This window comes from Rhea pennata, chromosome 8, assembly GCF_028389875.1.
Source record: "Rhea pennata isolate bPtePen1 chromosome 8, bPtePen1.pri, whole genome shotgun sequence".
NCBI lineage: Eukaryota > Metazoa > Chordata > Aves > Rheiformes > Rheidae > Rhea > Rhea pennata.
Window position 1 is genome coordinate 32555198 of NC_084670.1, and position 24965 is coordinate 32580162.

At 46.9% G+C, this 24965-nt stretch overlaps 1 protein-coding gene across 7 annotated transcripts in view; it reads left to right on the forward strand.

Annotated features, from left to right (window-relative positions):
* The first annotated feature begins 4893 nt into the window (after window positions 1-4893).
* The window catches only part of SMG7 (SMG7 nonsense mediated mRNA decay factor), a 50291-nt gene continuing 30219 nt past the window's right edge, over window positions 4894-24965 (forward strand). For 4 of the 7 annotated variants that reach the window (XM_062581040.1, XM_062581046.1, XM_062581043.1 and 1 more), the window contains exons 1-2: window positions 4898-4982; window positions 23854-23885. In XM_062581040.1, coding sequence (XP_062437024.1) covers window positions 4954-4982; window positions 23854-23885 — 61 coding nt within the window. In that variant the 5' untranslated portion in view covers window positions 4898-4953. Of the gene's footprint in view, window positions 4983-5841; window positions 5862-12530; window positions 12683-23853; window positions 23886-24965 lie in introns of those variants that run through there. The other 3 variants (XM_062581041.1, XM_062581042.1, XM_062581044.1) reach the window with 3 other exon arrangements.

Genomic DNA, 24965 nt, shown 5'->3' on the forward strand with positions numbered 1-24965 from the left:
CAAGTGCCATCGCGTAGCTGCTGCTGCAGCCTCGCTGCCTCCCCAGCGGCTTCGCAGCTGCCTTTCTCCCTTCTCGCTGGCTGCCCTGGCGGCTCGCACCCTGCCGGCACAGCTCTGCGTTTCCTGCCTTCCTGCTAAGGCGAATGTTTCCCTTGCTGCCGTCCCCTCCGCCCTCCCTTTGGCTCCGTGGCATCAGCAGAGCCCTGCTGGGCACCCTGGGTGCTCCGTGCTGCCAGTGTCGCCCCACTCTGCACACGCCAGCTCGGACCCAACAGCCCATGATCGCACGCAGCCCCCTCCGACGGGCTGTGCAGGCCAAGGGCTGCGGAGGGGCTGGCGGGAGGGCGAGAGCAGCAGGCTGAGCTGTCCAAAATGAAACAAAGCACGTGGACACCACAGCTGTGCCAGGGTCCCTGCTGGGGAGCGGATGAGACAAGGAGAACAGCAGCCCCGCTCGCCCCACGTGCCAGCTCCACAGGGTCCTTTTTCCAGTGTCCGCGTGAGGAGACCGGTAATAAACAAACAAGCGACATCAAGTCAGGAAAGGCAGGACACGTTTTTGTATTTTCTCCGAAGTGGTGATACACCTTCTTACTAGCTACATGAGGAAGTTCAGTGTCTCAGACTATGGGATGAGATTTGGGGGGTTGTGTTAGGGCTTTTTTTTTTTTTTTTTTGTGCTGTTCCTCCTAGCTAACACCCCGGGGTAGATATTCACTGCTTTAGGAGAAGTTGCGGCTCTGCAGTTTGATACTAGCACAACGTTTGGTCTAACCCTGCCTTTAAATCCACAGACTTTAATTATCATTTATAAGCCTCAGGATGACATCAGAAAAAAAGGACATTCTTTAAGCCCCTCTGTATTACCTAAAGTAGCATGTAGAGGTTGCAGTTATTAAAATCTGCTGCTTCGCCAGCTCCCCGGGCCAGCAAAGCATCACAGTCGAGGCCATTTGCCACATGCACAGGTGGGGACGTGGCCATGTGTCTGGCTTGGATTGGTCACCAGGTGTCAGCTATGCAGCGGCAGCCCCTCCCTGGAGCTGCTCACGCATTAATAGCGCTTGTCACGTTTGCCCTGAGCCCACAAGCTGGGGCCTGTGAGTGAGCGGTCCACTTGTGAGGAGCAGCTCGTGGGACTGAAGTCTAAGTATCTCTTATACAGGATTATGGGAATAACCTAGGGAGGGGGTAGGAGGAGCAGGGAAGATGGGCAGCAGAGAGGAGGGTGCTGGGAGCTGAGTCAGGGAGCCCAGACTAGCGACAAGGGACATGCAGCCAAGGGCCAGGTCTCTAACTCTCCCAGCAAGGGAAAGCCATGCACTTTTTAAAGTGCCTTCATGAAAAATACTCTAATACTTGGAAGCGCAAGCTTCCCAAAAGATTACATTTGGTTTGCAGGGATACAGCACTACTTCCCTCATTGATGCCTTTAGTTTCTCAGAAACCATACACCAAGGCATCCATGAAGGCATCACCTGAAGATATGTGAGGGCATCACCCAGGGCTTGCGCAGTGCCTGGTGGGTCAGATGGGTACACTGTGCATGCAGGCACTGTGCTCCTTGGGGAACCGGGGACCAGGCTCTTCCTCCTGCTCTTGCTGTGGCAGAGCTGAAGAGCTTAAAGTCTGGTCTGCCATAAATTGGCAAGGCTGGAAAAATGTGAATAATCAGACAATTTGTCTCTTTGGTGATAGCCCTGGCCCCCAGGGCGGGGAGGCTTCGGTGGTGCTGCAGAGTGAGCAGAGGTTCTCTTGGGGGCTGCTTCTTTCTGGTGCCGCATCCTGTGTCCATACAGCCCCGCGGCGATGGCTGCCGTTTCTCCCTGGGCTCCCCCAGGATCTCACTCCTCCTTGGCTTGTTCTCCTTTCCAGAAAAAGTAGAAGGTCACTGGGGCCCTACACGTGCTGCACAACGCGCAGCACATGCTGTGCCTTGATCATACCTGTGTGCTGACTGGTCCTCTGTGTGTATGTGTCCCTTCTCTCTATTTTCACAAAACTTATTCACCAATTTTGTTACAAATTGGTTCAAAAGCTACCTATGAAAATGAACACGCAGCCTGCAGGACAGAAAGCATGACTGCATTAACTTCTCCTCTGTAGGAAATCGGGCTAAAAAACGGCATGTAGACCTCTCTGTGCTTAAAAAAATGCAGTGCTGATAATTTTTTCAGCAGTGGAGCACTGATGAAAGGTTGAGGGCTTGTTTTAGTGTTTTCTCCCCCCAAACTGATTTAATAACACATCAGTTTTTTCTCCCTTTAACAGGAACGCTCTGGTGTCTCTAGCTGAGGTAGCAACTATCGCTCCCTCCAACTACTGCAACCCTGGTCATAGAGGAGTGTAGCTGGGCGGCTTCTAACCACAGAGCCTGGACCCTGCAGAGGTGCAGCTCAGCTCACCGCAGGCAAGGCAGGGAGCCAGAGCAAGCCACACGCTGGCCCCATGGAGGGCAAGGAGGCAGGAGGAGAACGAGTGAGCAGAGACAGCAATGAAAGGACAAGCTGGATCTAGTGAAGCACGGGATGATGCCAATTTTCTGGAATGCTACATTCATTTTACAGCTACATATATTTTGGACACTGTCTCGGAAAGCGTTGCTGTTGCAGAGGGTCCCAGGGCAAAGAGTTTGTGTTACAGTTTTAAGGCTTATTGGCTTGATGACATTAAGAGTTCCCATAGCTGAGCTGAAGGCCTGTTTTAACTGCAGCTGACTTTGACTCTTCCACCCTGGCAGGAAAGGCAGATGCTGATACAAAGCCTGGGGACACATAACAACACTGCTTTGTGTTAAGAGATCTGGTATGAAATGTGAGATTTTGCCCTTTACTAAGAGATTCCTTCACCGACTCCTTCTAAAGGAGAGAGACTGAAGTTCAGCCAAGCCACTTGAAAAATACTTTTTGACCTAATCCTGTTCCCCACTAACTTTGCATGGGAAACACTCCTGCCGGGGAGGGTATTCTTCCTATAGCTTTCTATAGGTTGGGCTACTGGCAGCTGTCGGAGCATCAGATGCCACCATTGCAGAACAAAGTAGAGATGGAGAGACGCCAGCGGTGCTGAGCGAGGTGAAGCAAGTTCTGGTGCTGGAACGACACATGGGAGGACCAGCGAGGTGGATCAGCATGTGGGTCAGCACGATGGATTGGCGAGTCCCAGGCATGACCCGCAGGGACAGGCACCGAAAAGCTCATAGGTGCAAATTTCACACCTGTGAACGAGACCGCAGGGCTGCAACACAGGAGGGACAGCCCCAGGTGTAGGAACCAGCTGCGCAGGTCTGATGAGCAAACACTCCCCAAAGCACCATCGTCGCTCCTCCGATCACCTGTGTTGCAAGAGTCCCAGAGACTCCCAGATGATTTGGGGCTTGCAGCAGCACTGCCAGATTACTACCTCGGACTTACAGCTGGGTGTAAAGTGAAGCTGGGCCTGCAAGAGCACCTGTGATTCACAGCAAGGGCGTTTCCACGTGCTGCTGTCCTGTCCTTCCTTGTCCCCAACACGAGGCCTGGTGAGTGCGCGGGGCTGCAGCAGGAGGCGACGGTCTGGGCTAGCGTGCGCCGCAGCGAGGGACGGGACCTCCTTGTTGTTATTCCCATTGGGCTCAGTAGGAGGAAGGGAAATCTTTTGGCTTAAAGCTTTTAACCTGACAGCTCTGCCGTCTCTTTCAGGGGACTCGAATCCAGCTGGTTGCAGAACAGGGCAGTTCCTGTCCGGGCAGGGAGAGCAGGCTTCTCCACGAGGGCAGGTGAGCAGGGAGCCGAGCTGAGAGCTCTCTCCAGGGCAAAGCGTGGGGGCTGATCCCAGCCGATCCCAGCAGCCATTCCTGAGCACTGGCATCTGTTGCTGCCCCCCACCCCCCCCGGCCGCGATCGGCACTAACGACCAGAAAGCAGTGATCTAGTCCTTTGGCTTGGTTACCCCACTGCCACCTGATAGCTAGGTCCAGGCCAGGAGTTAGAGGGACTTAAACCAGTCACGAAAAATCACCCACCAATGCACAATTCAGAGTCTTGCGACAGGGAGCTAAACAGGGGAGTTTCCATGAAGCTCTCGCCCCTGAAAGCCAGCTCTGTAGCCCTAGAAATTTCTGTAACGCAACAACCCACATCAAAAAAACAAAAACAAAAACAAACAAACAAACAAAAGCTATTTCCCGGGAAGAAAGGAGCAGAAGATCTCCCTGAATTAAGGGGTCCCTCCGCGCCGCGGCTGGAACCCCCCAGCTCCAACAAAAGCACGTTCGTCAGGCCTCTAGCCCGGCGCCGGGCAGCAGAGGGCTCGGCAGGCGCCCGGAGGCGCCCAGGCCGGCGGCTCGGGCCGAGGGGGCCCCGGGGCAGGGCTCGCGGGGGGCGGCCCCGGTCTGGCCCGGCCCGGCCCGGCTCGGCGCCGCCTCCCCCACGTTTCACCGCGTCGCCATCACCGCGCGGGACCAACCCCCCCCCACCCCCGCCGTTGCTATGGCAGCGGGCGAGCCAATGGGCGGCCGCCGCCGCGGCGGAAGCGGCGCGGCGGAAGGGTTTGGCGGTGGCGCCGGCAGGAAGCGCGGCCGGGCGGGGGTGGAGGCGGGCCCAGAAGCGCGGCTGGAGGCGGAGGGCGCCAGGCGGCGGCAGCGGGAACGGGAACGGCGGCGGCGGCGGCGGGAGCGGCGGCCGCCCGGGCCCGGCGGGGTCGCGCGGCAGTGGCGGAACGCGCGGCGCGCTGAGCGCGGTGCCCGGCCGGAGCCCTAGCGCGGGGGCCCCGCGGGCCCTTCCTTCCTTCCGCCCGCGCGCCCGCCCCTCCCTCCTTCCTTCCTGCGCGCCCCTCCCCCGCGGCGGCGGCGGCGCCCAGCGCGGAAGATGGCGGCGGCGGCCGGGGGCGGCGGCGGCGGCTCGGGGGCGGCGGGCCGGCCGGCGCTGTGAGGCCGGCGGAGGGGCGGCGCGCCGGGGCAGCGAGCGGCGGAGGATGAGCCTGCTGTGCGCGCAGTACCTCCGGTGAGCGGCGGCGGCGGCGGCGGCGGCGGCGGGCCGGGGGGGGCGGGCGGCCGCCTGCGCCGAGGCGAGGCCGGCGGCGGGCGGGCGGGCGGGGGGGGGTGAGGGGCCGCGGCGGGGCCGCCGCCGGCAGCAAGGTCAGGGCGGCCCGGGCGCCTCGGGCTGCGCCGGGCGCGGGCTGGGGACGCTCTCGGGCCCCCCCGCGGCGCCGGGGGGACTCGGGCCGTGAAGCGGCGGCGGCGGCGGGAGGCGACGCGGCCTTTCGGGGGTTAATAAAGAAGAAAAGCTGAACAGCAGCACGTCGCGGCCCCGCCGGCAGCCCGCCGGGTGCGTGAGGGGCGCGGGGGCGTCCTGCGGCTCCGAGGCGCTTTCTCTCCAGGGTTCTGAAAGCGCCCGGCCGCCTCCCCTCCCCTCCCCTCCTGCGCGCTCTGCCTCCCGCTGCTCCTCCTGGCAGAGCGAGCCTGCCTCGAGCTCGGCTTCTCCGAAAAAAGGAAGACCAAAACGCACCCAAAAAACTTTTCTCTAATAGCAAAGGTCTACAAAGCTTACTGCCTTCGGGGCCTCTAACATGCGCTGCCTTTGGTTCTTCTGTTTCTTTCCTCTCAGTTTATGAATAATAGTCAGAAATGTCTTTTCCTCAGTTCTCCCTCTCCAGTAAAAGGTTTGTCTTTTGTATTGCTCCTTTGTATTGTTATTAACACTGTAATCTCTTGCTTTCTGGCCCCCAGCGCTTACAAACTCGTTTGCTGCCCTCCAGCCTTACCAAGGCAGTACTTCCGAAGTCATGCTTGTCCTGCCCAAGTCACCTTCCTTCTCTGCCAGACTTTTTCCTAGCATTCGCTAGGATTCGCCCGCATCAGGATTCGCCTTGCCTGCAAGCACGTAGGCAATAATCACCTCTTTTTTGCTGATTTTGTTCTTTTGAAACATTGTTGCTTTTTTTGATTGGTTTATGTTTGTGTAGTTCTTAGTACAGCTGGATTGAAGCACCTAGGCACTAATGTTACAAATAATGATTTCTATCTTTGTCACTATGAGTCTTATCTCCTCCTCTTAGGGGGAAAAAAAAAGCCTCCAACTCCTCAAGCAGTTTATAATCGGGAATCTTTGCGTTTCCCCCTTTAAGCAACACTTATTTTTGTAGAGGGTAAGTCTGTGGAGAGAGAGTATCCCTAAAACCCATGAAATGCTTCTTACATCCACAGCAGTGATACTGTGTATATTTAATTGTTTAACCTGCATATGGAAGAAAATGAGGTGCCGAGACTGACCACAGCGTGAGACCTCAAGGAAGGGGAACAGAGCCTCAGCCTCAGGGAGCCAGTTTTGCTGGCCCTTTGCCTTGTCGGGGAGGATATCCTTCTTGTAGCATTAAAAGCTCAATCAGAATGTAATGATGAAGGAATAAGGAGACAAAAATATAATGATAGAAAAGGATAATTAAACAAAACAGTCTACCAAGTGAAGATGTGGGGCAATTAGTGTTTGTTGGTTTTCATCCTTTTATAGCTAAGGAGTGGCAGAAAAGTTCTGTGAAAAATGTTGCTCTGCGTATTTGAAGTTAAGATAAAAGAGACTTAAATTTCTTAGGTGTAACCACTTAATGGTTGAATAGTGAAATAATGACTCTGCAAGAATCAAGAGAGACTGAAAGAGCTAGCAGGAAAGAAAGGGATTTTTAGCCAGACTGCCTTAACTCCTCCACTACCACTCTCTTTCTTTCTGTATGAATATGAGAGTCAATTATTTTAAACTTAAAATCTGGTCTATAGAAGACTGTATCGCTTTGACCAAAATGCAAGAACTGGCAAACACCTGGAGCTTCTGCAGAACTCTTCCAGGGGAAGCAAAGGTCAGACTTAATGGACCAAGTACTTCTAAAGTTGCAGAGGAGAGAGATGACCTATTTTAGGTCATCTTCATATGTTGTAAGGTAGCGTTGGGGTTTTGGCTTTCTCACCCTTAATATCTTTTCCAAGGTCACCTTCTAAGAGAAGTGAATTGCATTCTGTCCCGAGCTAGGTCTCCTAGGTACTTCTCTCTGGTCCTGGTTTGAGTCGCTTCTCAAAGATGCTCATTAGATCTGGTCAGGTGAGTAGACATTTGAGAGATAAATGCCTAGTTGTAATGGAGGTTTCAGAAAGCTCTCTCAAGGAGTTCTTAAGAACAGAGCGCTGTTCGCAGGTTCCTCTGCTCAGATGAATGTGTTCTAGACCTGTTAAGTCTGACTTGGCTAAAATTTTTTTTTTTCATATCTTTTGTTCTGCTTTGGGAATCTTTAGGTACTCTTCAGAAATGAAATTAATGTGGTGATTAATTAATTAATTAATTAATTTCTGGTGGGACAGTCTTCTTACAGTAAATACTTCATGTATCCTCTAGGTACAGAAGGAGACGCTTACGAGTAGTATCAACTACCGATAGGATTTCTGATGTAATACCGCAGAAACTTCCAAACACAGATCTTTTAACAAACGTGATTGAGCTTCAGTCCGCTTGTGTTTACTTTAAGGAAATGACCTTCGCTGGTGATTTTATATACTCATGTTAAATATACAGCTCATATTGATTCAGAAGTTTAGCAGATTGACTGATTTGCAGCTGTCTCAATAGTGTTAAAAAGATGTGAACTCTAGCTGGCAGTTAAATCTAGCATTACCCTGGTAGATTGTGGCTTTTAGCCTGATGTAAACATAGAATAGAAAGCACTTGAATTACAGGGCTTGAACACTGTGTAGAAATTCTGGTGCTGACAAACCAGTAGGTAGTTTCCTGTAGTCTTGTGAAGAGGCTATAACCAACTTCATTAAAGGTTTGACTTTTTTAATAATTTAAATTGTGGCTCTCTTTTCAAAGACTCATGAGTAGCTCCATTACACAGCAGATGCAGAAGTTCTCTTTGTGGTTGCTCCTTTGCTCTCTGCCAATCTGTGACACACCTCTTGCAATATTTCTTCGTTGTTAGTGGAGGAGAGTAGAGCGGAGGTAATTTAGTGCTGCGATCTTTTGTATATGAGCATATTCTGGTACAGATTCCTGATGAAGGTGGTGTGGAATTGGCTTCAGTCAATGAGTGAAAGATGAACAAGAGTATTGTATGAAATCTAGGGTGAATCCTAATGAGACAGGTAGAATCGGTTAGTTAATTATCTTGAGACTGTATAGAGGAAAAAGTAAATGTAACCTCAGTGTTAATACACTATCTTGTAATGCTGCAGTATTACAGGGCTGCCTAGAGTTCCTAGGGTCGCATGATAATTCAGGCTGGCAGGGACTGCAGGAGGTCTCCAGTGCAGCCCCCTGCTTGAGGCTGGGTCGGCAGGGAGGTTCGCCAGGTTGTCCTCCGGGGATTTCAAGACCCAACTGGATCAAGCCCTGAGCAGAGATGGCACGACGCCTCTGAGCAGCCTGTGCCACTGCTCGACTGTCCCTGGCGTGGAAGAGTTTTTTCATTGCATCTAGTCCAAAACTCTTGTTTCACCTTAATGCTTGTTGTCTCTCATCCTTCTCCTGGGCACTGCTGCGGAGGGCCTAGCTCTGTCTCCTTGACGCCCTCCAAGCAGGCAGGGGCTGGCAGCCGTCACCCCTCCCCTCTCCCCCCCAGAGCCTTCCCTGCCCTGGGCTGAATGAGCCCCGCTGCTCGGCCCCTCCTCTCGTGGCCGTGTGCTCCAGCACCAACCGCCTGGGGGGGGCTGCCGCTCAACTTGCTCCACTTGATCTACATCTTTCTTGATTTGTCTTGATATCTGAACAAGACCAATCAATGATAAAAATTATTCCCTCCAGCTTTTTTAAGTACTGAAATAATTTATGCTACTTTAATGCACAATTTCTCTTGGATTCTAAAGAGGGGAGGAATAGTGGATAGGTCCAAAAAACCTGTTTTGACTCTTCAGGAGGCCCCTCTTAGCACAATGCCCTCTTTGGGGGAGGAGTGGGGAAAGTGCCCTGTCTTATTTTGTCTCCCTTTTTTCCTGTCATGCCCAGGGCTCTTCCTACGAGGTATTTCTAGCATTTGTAACTAGAATTGCTGCCAGTATTTAGTATGAACAACGTTTCTGATTCTTTCTGGAGAGTGAGAGCAGTAGATTGAAAAGGCAAATAAGATTAATGATGACTACTGCTTACAGTATCTACAAGCTTTCGTTCCTGTGCTTTTTAACCTGTGAAGTAGAAGAGGAGGGGGAAAAAACAGAAAAGGTTCAGCAGTTAAGTGGCTCCTCTCTGAGCAGTGTCCAAGAAAAATTTCCTCTTGCAGGGAGCCCTAAGGTGTGTCGTGCTTAGGGCAGTTCTCCTTGAGTCCCAGCTGATGATACTGTTTGTTTCAGGGTCAGTCGGGCAGGGGTAGCCCCAGCAGCTCTTACTTGCTCCTTTTCCCCCTACAGAGGGGATCTGGGTTACTGAGCACCCTTCTGCCACCCTGGGGTGACACCGGTACGAGAGAGCGCTGTGCTTGAGGTGTGAGGTTGCAGGTTGGCTGGGTGTGCTTCACCATGGCCCTTGCACTTTACTTTTTTAAGCACCCAAGGGAACAAGGCTGAACATTCCTTATGTGAATGTACTGCTGAACAGTCATTGCTCCCCTTTCTCAAATGATTTTGACAAATTTTAACCGTCTTCTACAGAGGGGAAGAAATTTCCGAGTTCATTATTCCTACTGACTTTATGAAAGCTCTTACCTAGTTGGAAGAGAAATCCGGATCAGTGCTCCCCTTGAGGAGCAGGGCGGACTTGGCCATACCCCTTTTGGCCGGCCAGTTGCCGTAAGTCAGCACGTGTAGCTTCAGGTTGGCTGTAATGCTTTGCGCGTGGAGCGCCAGCGCGGTGGGCGCCGTACGACGGAGCAAGGAAGCTGGGCCTGAATCCCGCGGGACGCGACTAGCGAAGGTTCGAGCGGGCGTGCGCGGTTTAGCAGCGCAGGAGGAGCAAGCGGCGAGCGCGTTCGGGCTCGAGTGACCCTCGAGGAGGTGACTCTCTTTATGTGTAAACGCGTGCGGGAGGGAAGAGGCCTGCGGTGATCGGAGAACTTGACCCTTTTTGGTTAGCGCTTGCAGGAGCTCGGCCGTGCAGGTGGAAGAGCACGCGTTACACTTGAGCTGCTTTGCGTCACACTCTTCCTTTCGCTCTGTCCTCAGCCCTGACTTGACAGCATAAACTTTTGGCTAAGTCGTCAGTAAGCTGGCCTGAAACTGGACTGGGGAAGCAACCTAGGCTAAAACTGTTTTTGTTTTGTTTTTTCATCCGCATTATTTGGCACAAGTTTGTTCCCTGGTTTCATTCATGATGTGACCAGACGCGTGTGCTGACAGAAGGGTTGAGGTTGTGCGGAACCGGAATGATGCCCTAATAGCGAGGGGAGGGCCGGGCTGCTCCTTCTAATGATAGCGCTCGTTATCATTAAAGCACTCACTGAACCGTAACACTAGTAAACAGATGATGCCTTGTTTCCTAGAATATACGAGCCCTTGAATGCCCTCACATAGCTGCATCACTGTCACAGATACCATCCCTGTGTTCAGTTTGGGCTGGGAAAGAGGAAGGACCCCCCACATGAGCCTGGCAGAGCCCCTATCCCCCCCTTTTTTTTTCCTGCTCCAGATGCCGCTTATCATGGATGCTCTTACTGCACTTTTTTTCCTATTAGGCTTGAGGCTACTTGCAAAAACAATGCTCCAGTGACCTAGAAATGCAGGTTAGTGTAAGTGAAGCTACAGCTTTTTTTTATTTTTTTTTAGGGATGCTTGTAGTAATTAGTTCTTGTTCTAACCTGCATATTCCTGTGCAATTTGGTTTTTGCTGAAAAAGAAAAAGTTCTGTAGTGGCAGCGAAACCAGGGGATGCCTGTTTGAAGCTTTGATAGGAGCACTTGAACAGCAGCAAACCATTTTCAGAAGACAGGCCTCCTTCCTTGAATACAGGTTTTTGGAATTTTTTTCTAAGCTTCTTCCTTTCAGTGCATGGTAGAAGGTACACTTGCCAGTTAATGTTAGCTTGCTGGATGCTAAGCTATTTTAAGTATTCAGTATGAATTATAACATGATATTCAAGCTACTTGGAAAATGCATTCTTGCTGTCCACAGTATCTTCTCTGCAACAAATAGCCTGCTCAAAAGATTCTTTGCTTTTCCTCTGAAAGAGCTGATCTGGACGTTGAATTGTATCACTAACTTACCTCAAGCAGCTTAAAGCTTTCTTTTAATCAGTCTGTATGGAATGGGAAGCTGCCTGCTTTTCAATTTGCTATGTTGGTTACTGCTTGCATTTTCAGATACTGTGGTGCTTTCCACTTGAGAAGCAAAAGCAGGCTGCAGTCACTGCTCGGGATCACTTAGGTTGATGGGAGAAGACAGTGACTTGATGGGAAGATGCCTTGGCTTCTTTCCTGCTCGACTCAGCCAGCAGAATCAGTGGTGGAAGAGGGGGTAACTGCAGCCTGGCAAAAGTCGGCAGTGGAAGAGGCCGCAGCGGCAGCTTGTGCGTGCAGTGGCTGGGGAGGGAGGCAGGGAGCGCTCGCTTTAGCACAGTGTGAGCTGTATCTTTGGCCTGATCTCACTGGATGAGGCACTGCTGGCGGTTGTAGGGTTTTAAGGACCTTTCGTAACTGGAGCTTTCGTTGTTGGAGCCTCATGACAGCAGCAGAGATTTCGCTGGTAGGAGCAGAGCCCTCAGGGTGAGAAATGGTGGAAGAGCAGTTTAGGAGTGTATCTATAATGTAGAAGGAAGATATGTGAGAGGACGTTGGTTATTTATCTCTGCTGTTGCTTCTTTGAACTTGAGCCTGTCCTCATCTCGCTTGAAAACATCACAGCTGCTGTCAAGCATGAGAAGGATAAAAAACCAAATTTGTTTCCTCTAAAAATCTTTAGTACAATTGCATACCTTGGTCCTGTTTTTTTAAGTATTACTGGTAAGGTGGTAGATTTTAGGATTTTAGTGGCATTCAGTAAAACATGGGCTTTTCTTTTTTTTTTCTTCTTTTTTTTTGTGCAGGGAGAGGTCAGGGGAGTAGCATTTCAATTCTAGATCCTCATCTTATCCCAGTGAAAAGAAGAGAAGACTGGCTTAATGTTTGTCATGGAAGGAGACAAGGAATCATGAATGTGACTCTTGGGCTGTAGTTTCTCACTGTTGTGTGTAGCGGGATTGGTGGCTGTATTGTATGTGCGTCTCGGATACTCGTGCTGTTGCGCACTGCACCTCGTTGACTGTAATTTTACGGTGTACAGGCTTCATCGCCAGGTTCCACGTAGCCAGCTGTGCTCTTGAGCATGGCCTTTAGGCCACATTTGTAGACTTGTCTGACCACGGCATTTCTTCTCGTTTGAATTTAAGAAGAGCTGGAGAAATGGTTCAGATCATACTCTTGGGAACTTCCCAGATAACTAAATGAGGGGGGAAATGACTTAAGCAGTGTTTTGATATTGTGCGTTTCAATTCCTCTGAGTTACCTCAGCAGTTGCCCGTTCAGATTGATGTAATGCTGTGAGTTGAGATGGAATAAGAGCTTTCTGAGTAACCTTAGGCCTGCTTTCTTTTCTTTCTGTATTCCAGTAGGACTTTTCTCGGATTATTCACACTGGCTTCTGCACTCAAGGGATTATCATAAGGAACCAGAAGGCTGAGGAGTCTCTTGGGATTGTTGCACTGCCGTGGGCGACAGACTGAATTTCACTGATGGGACTCAAATCAGAGATACCCTTGAGGTACTTAGGAGTCCTGCTAGAGTTAATTCTCTCTTCCATCTTTAGGGCAAAAAGTATCATGTAATTTTCTGAATATGCTTACGATGTCTCTAATTCATCAGCAGTCAGTTTTTCATATTTTAATTTCATTGTCTGTGTTGAAAGTGTCTTCTAGTGCTCAGCTCTTTTGAATGATTTTTTGCTTCATCTAATATTGGTATGTGTAAGTTGATTTTTTTTTTTCTTTCTTGATTTTTTCCCCTTCCCTCTCCATTCTGATGCACGGTCTGTTTCCAGTCTGCTGCCCCCACGAAAGCATCACAGAAAGCTGCTGTCTAGCTCTTAGGAAGTGAGAAATTCACTCTGTGTGTGTTTCCGGTGACACCTAATTTATTCTCTCAAATTAACTTGGGGAAAACTTTCTCAAATTACTTTACAGAGACTTAAAGAGGTTGGACTTAGTTTCTGACCCAACCAAATACACCTTTTGGGCATCAAGAGATTTTATTCAAGACCTGGTCTGTCATGCCATGTCCTGTCTTGGTCTCAGCATGGTTTGGAAGAAAGCACATGGATATTGCTATGTCTCAAACAGTTGTGATTAAACCAATGTTTCCTGTAGCCACCAAGGAACCTTTGGCAGATTCCAGCTTCTTTTCTTCTGCTGTCCGTATCTTGTTTTTGACAGTATCTCTGAGCACTAGTGCTCTTAATTTGAGGTACGCTTGAAGTAGTAGTAACCCTTGAGAAGGGTCCCTGGGGTTGTCTTTCAAGACTATTCACAGCTAAAAATAGAAGTGCTAACTGCTTGTACCTGTGAAGAGAGGGAGAAGGGTTGGGCAGGACTACTTTTGGCTATCAAATAGGTGCTAGTTGTCAGTCTTCAGGTGGTGTATTTCCTTTTGGAGGACAATGTGGTGACAAACCTTCTGAGCAAAGGGGCTTGATCTAGCCAGCCTTTCCTCAGCAAAAAAATGATTTTGTTGATGGGACTTATGAATGATTAGCAATAAAAGTGGTCTCTGAAGAATTTTAATAGCTTTTTAGAGAAGTATAAAAAAAATGTAAAACTGTAGCAGCGCCTAGAGCTTTAATAACTAACAGCAGATGCTATTGTAAACTCAAGCAAATGTTATTTCAATGTGCAGAAGAATCTATGTGGTTCAAGGGAGGCTGATGATAAATAGAATGACCAAAAGATTCATAATAAGCTTGTAATAAACTCTTAAAGGCTTTTTTGTTTGTCTTAGTTTCATCAATATGTGTAAAGATGAGTATACATGTAAAATCTTTAACCAGGAAAGTGATCAACTGCGTAATGTGCTTTGACAACCTTAATTTGAATTAGTATAGAGACCTTAATTTAGGAGTATGTCACATGTATCTTGGGTCATGAACTTCTAGCAGGTTTCTTCCTGCATTTATACGTACCCCTACTATTTTGTTTTAGAGGTTTCAGAGGGTTTTTCCTTTTTGGGAAGCAAACTATAGGAATTACAAGGCTTGCGACAAAGACAGTAGTAAGAGGTGGCTGGCTTGAAGTGTGTGTAGACAAAACTTAGCTAAAATATTCATCTTCCTGTTTTTGATATCAAAGACTGAAATAACATCTAAAGCTTGAAACTAACCTGAAAGGTATTTTCAATGTATTCCTGATGACAATATCAAATGCTTGCTGATGTTGTTCAGGCAACTACTGACTATTTTGACAGCTTCTGTTGTAGATTGCTAGGCATAAGTGAGCATTAAAAAACGTGAGAAATGTCTACTGTAATGTTGTTTCATGTTCTCAGAATTCTGAGATACTCTCTCAAAATCAAGGTAAAATCCTTTACTTTTTACATTGATAGTTTTTCATATGCAACATATATATATATAAAATATACCCATATCTGTATATAGAAACATGTTATTTCCTTCTAATTCATGAAATAATGCTTTGAGGACTGTAAAACCTAGAAACTGCTGTGCTGGAGTGCTACGTTTTCAGATGTGGTCCCAAAGTTTCTTGTCTTTAGGAGTGACAGGTAGGAAAGTCATGAAGATCTTTGTCCCTTTAAAGACAAAGGTACAGAAAATCTGATCTTGAAAATGCTGTTGAACGTACGGATTTCAGGTTTTGCGGTTAGAACAGCACGATTCCTGTAGTTCCCATGCTTTATTGGCAAATGCTGAACTACACTGTCAAAATTACTCTGTTTTTAAACTTGTTTTGAGCATGCCAGAGTGCTATACAAAACAGTTCCAGCTTACTGTGGTTGCAAAGTGAAATGCCAGAGTTAAGTTTGCTTGTGCAACTTGAATATACACGGGTGTTGAATTAGTAACCGTTAAAGTGTAGTCATGTGCCGAATCTGTTCCCCATGTGATCGCTTTGTGTTTCGTTCACAGCAAAGATCCAGAAAATGTGTTCTCAGCCTAACCAAATGAGGGCAATTCACTACCTTTTCACTACTTTTATTAAAGTAGCAATAGGTTGAGGGAGGCCGGTGGCGTTTGCTGAGGGACTTTGGTGGAAGGAGGGAGCCTGGGGCGCTTGCGGTGAGGGTGGACTGCAGGGAAGCTTGAAGCTCGCTGTGCTTCTTGAAGGCAAGACCTAATGCCTTGAGGGAACGAGCTAGCACGATCACTGGAACCGGCTGCTTTGGGATGGTGAGGTCTCTGCCTCTGGAGAACTTCAAAAATAAGTTAGACAAATGTTTGTCAGGAATAGCGTCAGGGCAAGGGCACGGACTACATAACCTTTCCAGGCCCTTTCCAGGCATAACATTTGTTTGTACTTCAGGCTGGATGTGATAATCCAATGCTGTAGAGCCTTTTCCTCAGCTAGTGCAGAGTATAAAAGCAATATAATGAACAGGTCTGGTCAAACTATTGAAAGGGAGACTCCAGTCCTGGGAGTACTAAGAACTGGATTCGATTTATTTTTCCCCTATGGGACTTGGTGAACATAACCTGAAACCAAAAAATTTCCCGTACTTTATTCCAAAAGCAGACGCTGATAGCCGTTGACTGAACGCAGTGCTAATTTCTTCGAGTCCTTGCTAGCTTTAGATATAAAATATTGAGTTTAAATTTGAACTGAAATGATCTTCTTGAAAAATGCTTAATCCCCCAAAGCGTGGTTAAGCTTGCAAGTTATAAATTTGCTCAGAAGCATTCCTAACCCATTCATTAATTTTTGAAATGGGGAAGGTTAAGTTATCGGTTAACCGGCGAATAGCTGAGAGAGCTCTGCTGGGGAACGGCTGCAGCGGCAGCAGCTCGGTTCAGGGCCAGCCCGAGCCATTTTTCCTAGAACCCGTTTGTGTTTTAGAGGGCTTGAAAGCTTTAAACTGCCCTCTTCGCAGTGGCATGGTTGTGCCTCTGCGCTGCGTCTGAGCTAGTAACGCCTGCTGGATCTGAGCTGAGTACGGGTGAGAGAACAACGTTCACGTTCTAGGAACGTGTGTTTTGATGGTGGACTTCCAGTTTTTTTAGGGGACAGCCCATCTGGATGGAGAGAGTAGTCTTGACTGTGAAAATATAGTATGGAGACAGAGCTTAGCATCGAAGACGTGCACCTGTGAATATTACAAGATGACAGGTTTCTCTGGAAAAGTTATTCTATATCATTTGGAAAAACGTCAGGTGTTGTGCTCTCCATTAGTGGTGCACGCCGTGTCCTTAGCGAGCAAAATGATGTCCCGCCCCTCTCTTGGACTTAGGAAAAACAACAGCAGAGGAGTACAGATGTTAATAGCTTTTGTGAACTATGCAGGGTCCTTTCACATTGAAAAATCTCTTAATTCTTACAAAAAGCTATTTTAAAACTTCTGGTTGTGTTACGTTTGTTGAATTTTGGATGTATGTTCTATTTTATACGATATTTACATAATTGTGAATTAAAATGAGCGTGGTTGGGCAAAAACCTGCTCTGTACTGTTGCTGAATCACTGCAATGGGTAATCTAAACATCAATAATTTTGGTTTGGGCTTTGAGTTCTTTTGAAGGTCTCAACTATTTGTCTGGGCATACATTTCAGTATCTGTGCGTAGAAAGCTCATTCAAAACGCTGAAGATTTTCCAAGCCCCAGCTAAACCTCAGTGTTTCTACTTGTTCTTTTATCCTTCTCACCCAAATGAGCGGTGTTGATTTATTGAATGGTTATTTTACTTTATTCCAGGATTTTTATACTTCTAAAATGACATATTTGAGAACAATATCCACATACAGAGCACCTCCGGGATTGCTTTCTCTACCGTACCTATTCCAGTCAATCTACTGCAAGCATGGGACTAGGGATTATGGGATTACTCACTTCCCCCCCCCCCCCCTCCAACTCTGGCAGTGATACCTAGATATGTGATATTTGCTCTTCCTCCACCTGCTGCTTAGCAAGGAAGTTATTCTTAGCATCTCAGTTGCCCCTAGTTTTGAGTCCCTCTAGCAGTTCCTCCCTGCATCTGTGCAAATTGGTCTCGGCTTTACTGAGCTGCAGCAGAATCAACTTTGGCTGCTGGGCAAGGGGGAGATTGAGGGTGGATTAAGAGCAAGGAGAATAACAACTGACCCTGACAATAGGCGAGATTTCTCGGTTTTATCTCTGGAGCTATTAGTGGGGGCTGCAGGCAGCAGCAGAACTGCCATAGCTGGAAGTTAGGACTTAGAGAAAATTGTATCTGTTGCCCTCCTCATGCAAAGTGAGGTAGACTTTCCAGGGGAAAATCTATTTCATTTGTGTAATTAGTTGCTCGTAGCAGGCTCTCTGCTCTCTAGCTCCACAGACTGATGAGACGGCATATTTTATCTGGGTAGCCAGAAAATAGCGTTAATTTGACTATGTAATTACGAGCTATTGAATCGAATATGCTATAATGCTTGCCTGTGAGATTTCTTAAGACGTTCAAGGAGGATGGAGATCTGTTCTCTAATTGCATCTAATCTAGCCCTCTGCAAGGCTGACAGAAATAGCATATTTTTTTGAAACTGATTTGATCATATCAGTCTGTTTTCTTGTTCTTTTTGGATTAATTCTGGACATGATTTTCATAATGCAGAAGTAATGAAAAAATTAAAGCTAATGTTCAATTATTAGACTTTTTTAACCTTTGTCAGCATCTTCCAGCCCTTAAAGCAGATGTGAAGATATTGCCAAGTCAGTAATTGTAATGTAATGGATGAATATTGGCCTTGTAAAATTTCTTATTATCTAACTATGTATTTATCACAAGCAAAACCTGAAGTCATACGCGCTCTGATCAGGATGGACGTAAGAGAGCCGAGGATAGTGGTGTTGGAGGGCATAATTTGCTTTTGGTTCAGAAAGTGATTCTGTTGCTCTTCCTTGTGCAGCTTCAAACCTTGCAGAATTATCATGGAGAAGTGACGTGACTAGCTCAAGTGACTGCTACTAGTGACTACTACTCGCATCTCTCTCACTACTGTGGTAGTAGGAACTACCGGTACTTCTGTGAGCAGAGTGAAGTTCCTTAAAGCGGGTGTGTGAGCAAGCTTTTTGATTTTCTTTGAAATCTGTACGTTTTCTGGGAAGCAAGCTGTAGCTAGTGGAGTGGATTGAAAGGCACTCTTGAAGATTTCTCTTTTTTTAATTGCCATCACACTTATTTTTAAAATTGCTTTTGTTTTGAAGAGCTAGCTTTGTTAAAAGCTCTGTTCTTTCATTAGTTATGAGCATACCTTTTCTTATAGTTGTTAAACTGTTTTTGTTCCTTCAGTTATTTGCTCTTAATTTTTCTATACCTAAAACATTTTCAGGGTTACATAAGGAACTACAGCTCCTATAGAGGGGAAGAAAAATGGGAATAGAGTTTTTGTGACTGACTTTCTTTACCTTAACCCTGGGCAGCATCTTTCAAGAGATTAGATTTCTCCCTGATGGCTCCAGTAAAATAGTGTTCCAGACAAATAACAGGTCAAGATGGAAAGTTACAGAGCAGAATGTTCAATATTTTAAGAATGGTTTTACAAACCAATGGCTAGAATTTATGGAAGACTCAGCTGAGCTTTTATCAAGCCAGTCTTAATACTGGCCGTTTATTCCTAGCTGGTTTTGTTTGAATTCAGAAGCCCACGTGGTTGTGTAGCTGGTTTGCAGATTACTCTCCTGATTTAAGTTTTAAAAGCTCTGCAGGTTAGACCCAGACGTACTGCTGGTGCTGAACAGCAGTCTGTAGCCCCGATACCGTTTCTAAGGCCTTTAGCTCACGTTTGCAGCCGAGAATCGGGCTGGCTCTCTGATCGACGTGGTCTCTTGGCTGGAACGAGAGAGAGCGGAGGCCTCGGTGTTTGGTGGAGGCTGTCGAGTGCTGGAAACTTGAGCAGGGCAGGAGGCTCCTTTCCTTCCCCATAGACTAAATAGGAGAGTAAGCATATATAAACTTTCTTTGGGGTAGGTTTACCTATTGGGAACACCTTTAGTTCCCATCTTTGAACAACTGGAGGGGAAAAACCGTGTAGGAACAAGGCTGGCAGTGAGGGGCTTAGGCCCTTAGCCTAGAACTCCTTCAACTCTGCCTTAGCTGCTTGTAAGAGTAAAAAGTGTTAAATTTACCACATGTAATAATAATAAGCTGGCTACAGTTGAAGATGTTTTTCCAAGGAAGATCGCTGCCAAATGTGTGAAGACTGTCCTTGGAGTGTAAAAGGTTAGACATGCAGAGCATTTAGCTTGATGACTCACAGCCTGAGGATCTCTTGCTATGTCAGCTGTAGCTGGCATCAGTAAAACCTCCCTGTATGTGAAGCAAGTGATTTAAGTACTTCAGGAAAACTGTGGCCATTTAAATTAAATGGCACCGCTTGCCACTTAGTAATGTTAAGAGCTTGTGCAATTAATGCAGCCTAAAAAAAGCTATTGAGCGGTGCCATCTGATGCACACGTAAATAAGTGGAGTCTATACGTACATCAGGCTCCGGGGACCGTGGTGAAATCCTGACTCCCCCACGAGAGGCCTTGGTGAGCACTCTGAAGGCCTGTATCTGTGTAGGTGAAGTACGAATTCAGCTGTACGAATCCTGGATTTGTACCCAAAGCGAGAATTGATTGTATTTATTTATTTATTTTTTAAAGTACTTGTCTTTGACAGATTGAGGTCGACGCACACTGTCTACAAAACAGTTCAGGGAAGTCCGAGTTCTTTCTATATCATCTTTCAGAATCCACCCTTGAGCAAAGCTTACCAGCTGTTATGGATTAGTGCCCAGGCAGTTTCTAAAAATTGCTAATAAGGCTTTGTGTTTTGTCAATATTAGTGCTTACTCTCAGGAGTTGAAACGAGAGCGCTTGTTTCACATGGAACCGTCAGCCAGTTGTGCTGGGCGGTAGTTCTTGCTCAGTGCTGAGCTCCAGGCGCGAGTGCTGTCTTGGGCAAAATGTTCAGGCGTTCATGAACAACCCCATTCTCTCCCAATTCTGCTTTGTAATTTTGTTCACTGCCTGTGCTGTTAATGTTTCCTACTGCTTTCCCTTGCTCTGAGTCAGCACGAATAAAACTTGAAAAAAAAAAGGTCAAGAATTAAGCTATACGCTTTTTTTTTTACTGAAGCGATCTAAAATAGTAGTTGCTGGGCATTACTATGGAGTTCCGCTTGGGTGTCTGTTTTATCACCTATTGGAATGATTTAAGGAGTAGTATGTTATCATGGAAAAATTACCTTTTCTCCACCCAAGAAAGGATTCTCTACTTTTATTTTCTTCTTCCCTTTTGGAAGAAGGAGCTAGTTCTGTCAATGCCCAAATTTGGCCTGTAGTTCTGTGGTCCTCTCCTTCAGCAGGACTTCAAATTGGCCCCCTATCTCCTGTTAAGAGTTGGTAGCCTAGAGTCACTTTGCCCTACAGTACAATTTCTGCAGGTACCTCTAGGGAAGAGAAGTGCAAAAATACAAATTCATGCTTGGAGTGAAACTACCCTGACCATTTAAAAGAGTTTAGTTTGTACAGGATTCACCAAACAAGCAATTGCAGTGTGAGTGCTTTTGTACGGCTAGCTGCCTGGACTAATTTCTCATTTTAGTACTGAAAAAACTGAAATGCTTATCAGGGCATGTGTGGGACAAGTGAACTGCTAAAGCTGCTGCAGGAGCAAGCTGAAGGGAGCCCCGCTTTAGCACTGTCCGAAAGCAGAGCTTTGTTTTCTGTGTCTGCGAGTTGGGTGGATTTTTTTTTTTCAGTGCCCTTCGTAGGCCTTGCCGTGCTGTAGCCGATCTTGCACCACGGCTCGTGCTCTTTGGCTGACCGAGAGGAACGTGGAGTGAAGGAGCTTGACTTTGTCCAGTCTGGACTTTGAGAAGTACTGCGTTGGTTAGCTGGGTAACACAGGCACGGCTGCTTTGAAAATTTGGGCTTTTTTCTTAATTTTTTGCTTTCCTGCACTTATTAACAGAAGTATACTTCTGTAAAACTGATACAGCCCTCTTAGAGATGTAACATTTTTTTTACCTGTATCTATGTACGTGTGTGTGTGTATATGTATACACACACACATCACTGATTCTTTATTTTGCATGCTTTGAATGAGTCCTTTTTGTGGCAACAGTAGAACAGATTCCTTCATTCTGCAGTACTCGAAGTCCAAATGTACTGAAGTCCAGGGTAGCGTGGCAATAAGAGGGTTAGAAAACTCCATTTGGGCAGACTGACCATTTAGTCTGCGAGAGGGAATTGACGGTTCAGAGCACGAGTTTAAGGTTTTGGGTGTTTAAGCAGCTGTTCTGCGAAGGTGGCAGGCGGATGTGCTGCAAGCGCGGCTCAGTTTGTAGCGGGAGTGCCTTAGGCTGGTGCTTCAGGAAAAGCTTCTCAACCATCGTTAGGCAATAAAATAATTACATAGGGAGGTTGCACGGTCGCCTTTTTTTGGGGGATTTTAAAAGCAAACGAAGCAGACTTTGTTCCTCGTGTAAAAGTACAAGTAGGACGAGGTGATCTTTTAAGGTAGCCTTCAGCCTGGCATGTGCAAGGGAAAGACATCCCTCCCTTTGGGGCGCTGGGCTGCTGGGGTGGCAGTCAAGCTAAGGGCGACGACTTGTTTTCCCTTTCTGCTTAAAGAAAACTTGATTGATCAGGAACAGTAAACCTTGAAAATGGAAAAGTAGAATGGAGCTGTGCTCTTGCTGGTTGTTAACTCGGGCGGGGTGTTCCCGACTAAACTTAGTGTCTGCGTTGCCCCAAGGTGCAGTAAATCAGGGCTGCATATCCTGCCGGCTTCCTAGGGGCAGGAAAGCTGCTTTTGCCACGTGTGGGAACTTAATACGTGTTAAACCTTTAGAACTTCTGTTTCAGTCCTGAGTGTTCAGTTTGAAAGTTTTGAAGCTTTTCAAGTATTTGAATAAAATGAGAATTCCTTTAGCTGTCGAACTGTTCTAATGAACTGAATTGAAGCCTTTTATAATTGCACTTCAAGCTAAGCTAAAGTGCTAGGCTGAATATGTTAAAGAGTAACTGTGATATACCAAACTGTACATTTTAATGAAGATGCTGGGAATACTGATTTTTGATAAACTCTGCTTTGTGCGCTTTGGCTTTGGACCAACAAACAAGTCTTTAGGAAACTTGACCTCAAGACCCTGAAGTGCTGAGGCAGACTGGCCAGTGAGTTAGTTATTTGAGAAATTTGAGAAAAACATCTTGAAATGATAAAATGTGCAAACAAGTTGCACTAAGTTTGCTGGCAGCCAAAGCACTGGAGTGAGTCAGCCTAGCGGTGAGTTTGGTAGGACACTTTAAGAAAATATAGAGGCAGAAGATTTACTGCTGGTTGCCTGACAAAATTTGTTAGAAATGAAGGAGGATGCTGGCACTGTAGAAACTCCTGCCCTTGTCAGTGAACTCCAATTCCTGTCCACTAGGAGTCTCTGAACGTCAGCAAAGACTCTTCACTGAAGTGTCTTGAAGCAATAAGCAATGCATCTTTTCTGCCAGGATGCAGTATAGCAACTAGATGCTAACTGGCAGTTTTGAGACTGAAAGGTTCAGTGGTAGTGCAGAAATACTGAAGAAAACACAGTTTCAGCTGTGTTTATCCACGTCCACGGTTCGTCCAGGACCCCCTCGAGCCATACCGTTAGCTCGGGGCACTTACAGCACGTCTGTCCACAATAGCGCCGGTTTAAGGCCTGAGAGTTTTTTTTTTTTTTTTTTTTTTTTTTTTTTAATGTAAATTCTCTAGGTAGCAGCTGATCAAAACTTTACAAAAAGAAGGCCTTCATAACACTTACTTGTAGTTCCCTTTCAAAAATCTGGGACTTAAATCAGTAGAGGATACTTCTGGATACGTAATTTTCAGAGGAGCAGTTCTTGGCTTGTAAGGGGCAAAGCCCTTTTGCCCGGAGGAGAGGGATGTCTGACTCCTGTAGTAGTACTCGGTATCCTGCCTGAGCTAAGCACCTCTGTGGGAATCATGGCTTTGGCAACATAGATTGTGTTCTCAGCTTAAAGAAAAGATGGCAAAACTGGCAGGTGCTTGAAGTACCCAACAGAGTAAACTTCCTTCTGAGCAGGTTTATTCAGGCTTTGAAATCTTAGTATCACAAAATTCATTGTTGTGCTTCATTAGACTTGCAGTGCAAAGTGATATATTGGTTGCCTGCTCCATCTGATTCCTAAATATTTATTTCATTAGGCGTGTCTTGCAGTGTTCCTCTGCTTGAGAAGCTATCTGCCAGCCTGTGCCCCCCGTGGGGGCTTGCAGAGGCTGGTCAGCGAGGGAATGGCAATTGCTTTCTGTATGCTCCTTGCTCCCTTCTCCCTCCCCCCCCCCTTTTTTTTCCTGAAAACTTGATTAAGTTGTGACTTTAGGGAAGCAGTGCAAGGAAGAGAGGCAAGCGAGGAAGCCGTGGGCTTTTCATTGGCCCTCCTTAAGGAAAGCGAGGGCAGCGCAGAGGGGGACAGGACTGTAGGACTGTGCTGGCAGGCACTGTTGAGCGTTTGCTCCTCTCTGGGCTAGGACATCTCACAATTCAAACAGGGGAGCTATTAGCTTTTATCATGATATGAAGGCAGAGGAAGTCGTACTGTCAAGCAACAGTAGCTCAAATTTGCACTCCGTGGGGGGAAAATGTAGTAGGTTAGGCTGTAGGCAGCCTCTAAGGTGCTCGCCCCGCTTTCTGTACTCACTGTTGCATGAATTTACTGTAGTGTAATTGGATTATTTTGATCAGTTTCTAATTTCCTGTTTTATTGCTTTCTTACAGGCAGGCAGAAGTCCTGAAGGCTGACATGACAGGTAATTGCCTTTATTATATAACTGATATAACTAATAATACTCGATTCCTGTTTTTTCTTCTGTGTGTTTCTTATGCTTACTATTGCTAAGAACTCTGTAAAAAGCGTGTGCCTTATGTTAAAGGTTTGGCCTCCGTAGGGAAATGCATAGAATTCTGACAACTGCGGCCCTCTTTTCTGGATCAAAATTACACGTTTTGAAGTTGAATTGGGTGTATTAAAGCATGTAGAGATAGAGGTTATGCCCTTACTCCTCTCCCATTGTGTTCTTCCTCTTGGGATGAAAGACCCATATCCAGAATGTCACAGGGACTAGTTAGATATCCGAGATGAGCAATGGGAAAAGGCTTTTCTTGTTTTTAAGAAACCTGGGTGATGGAAATGTTGATCTGAACGCTGCCATTTGTGTTAGGAAAATGCACCCTGCAGGTGCTACAAAATGCTACAGACTGTTTTAAACTGCATGTATTTCTGTAAATTGAAAATAGTGTATATAGATGCATCGCCCATGCAATAGGCGGCTTGCATAAGGAAGCTATGCTCACCCATCTGCCTTGCAGCAGCTTGGTATAGGACGTGGAGCAGCTCAGCTAGTACGTGTGGGAACTTTAACTGGCTAGACCCACGTCGCCCAGCAGGAGTGGCTATACCATCAGCAGAAGGGTTTCCCTGGGATGAGGCTCATCCCTTGTACTCCAGCAGTGCCTACTTAAGTGATTTTACAAGGCGCAAGAAACTTGGCTATAGAAGTTGTGGTAGCGGGGAAACAGTGTTTGCACTTACCCTCAGTGATGAAAAGCAGACGGCTAGCAAAGAGTTAGAAAATGGCAAGCGTGCAGCAGAAGTGCCCCGGGATGTTTTCAACGCCAGCAGCTTTGCCTCAGGGTCTGGCCTATTTAGTCGTGGTAGCAGAAATGCTTGATGGATTTCTTTTCCACTGAGTTTTTTTTAGTTTCATCTGGAATCTTTCTAAAATTCTTCCAGTAGCGGAAGTTCTGCAGCTTAATGACGTGTGGGCAGTGATCCCTCTTGTCTGTTTTGAACCTTCCAGCTGCTGACTTTGCCAACCTCTACTTCTGTA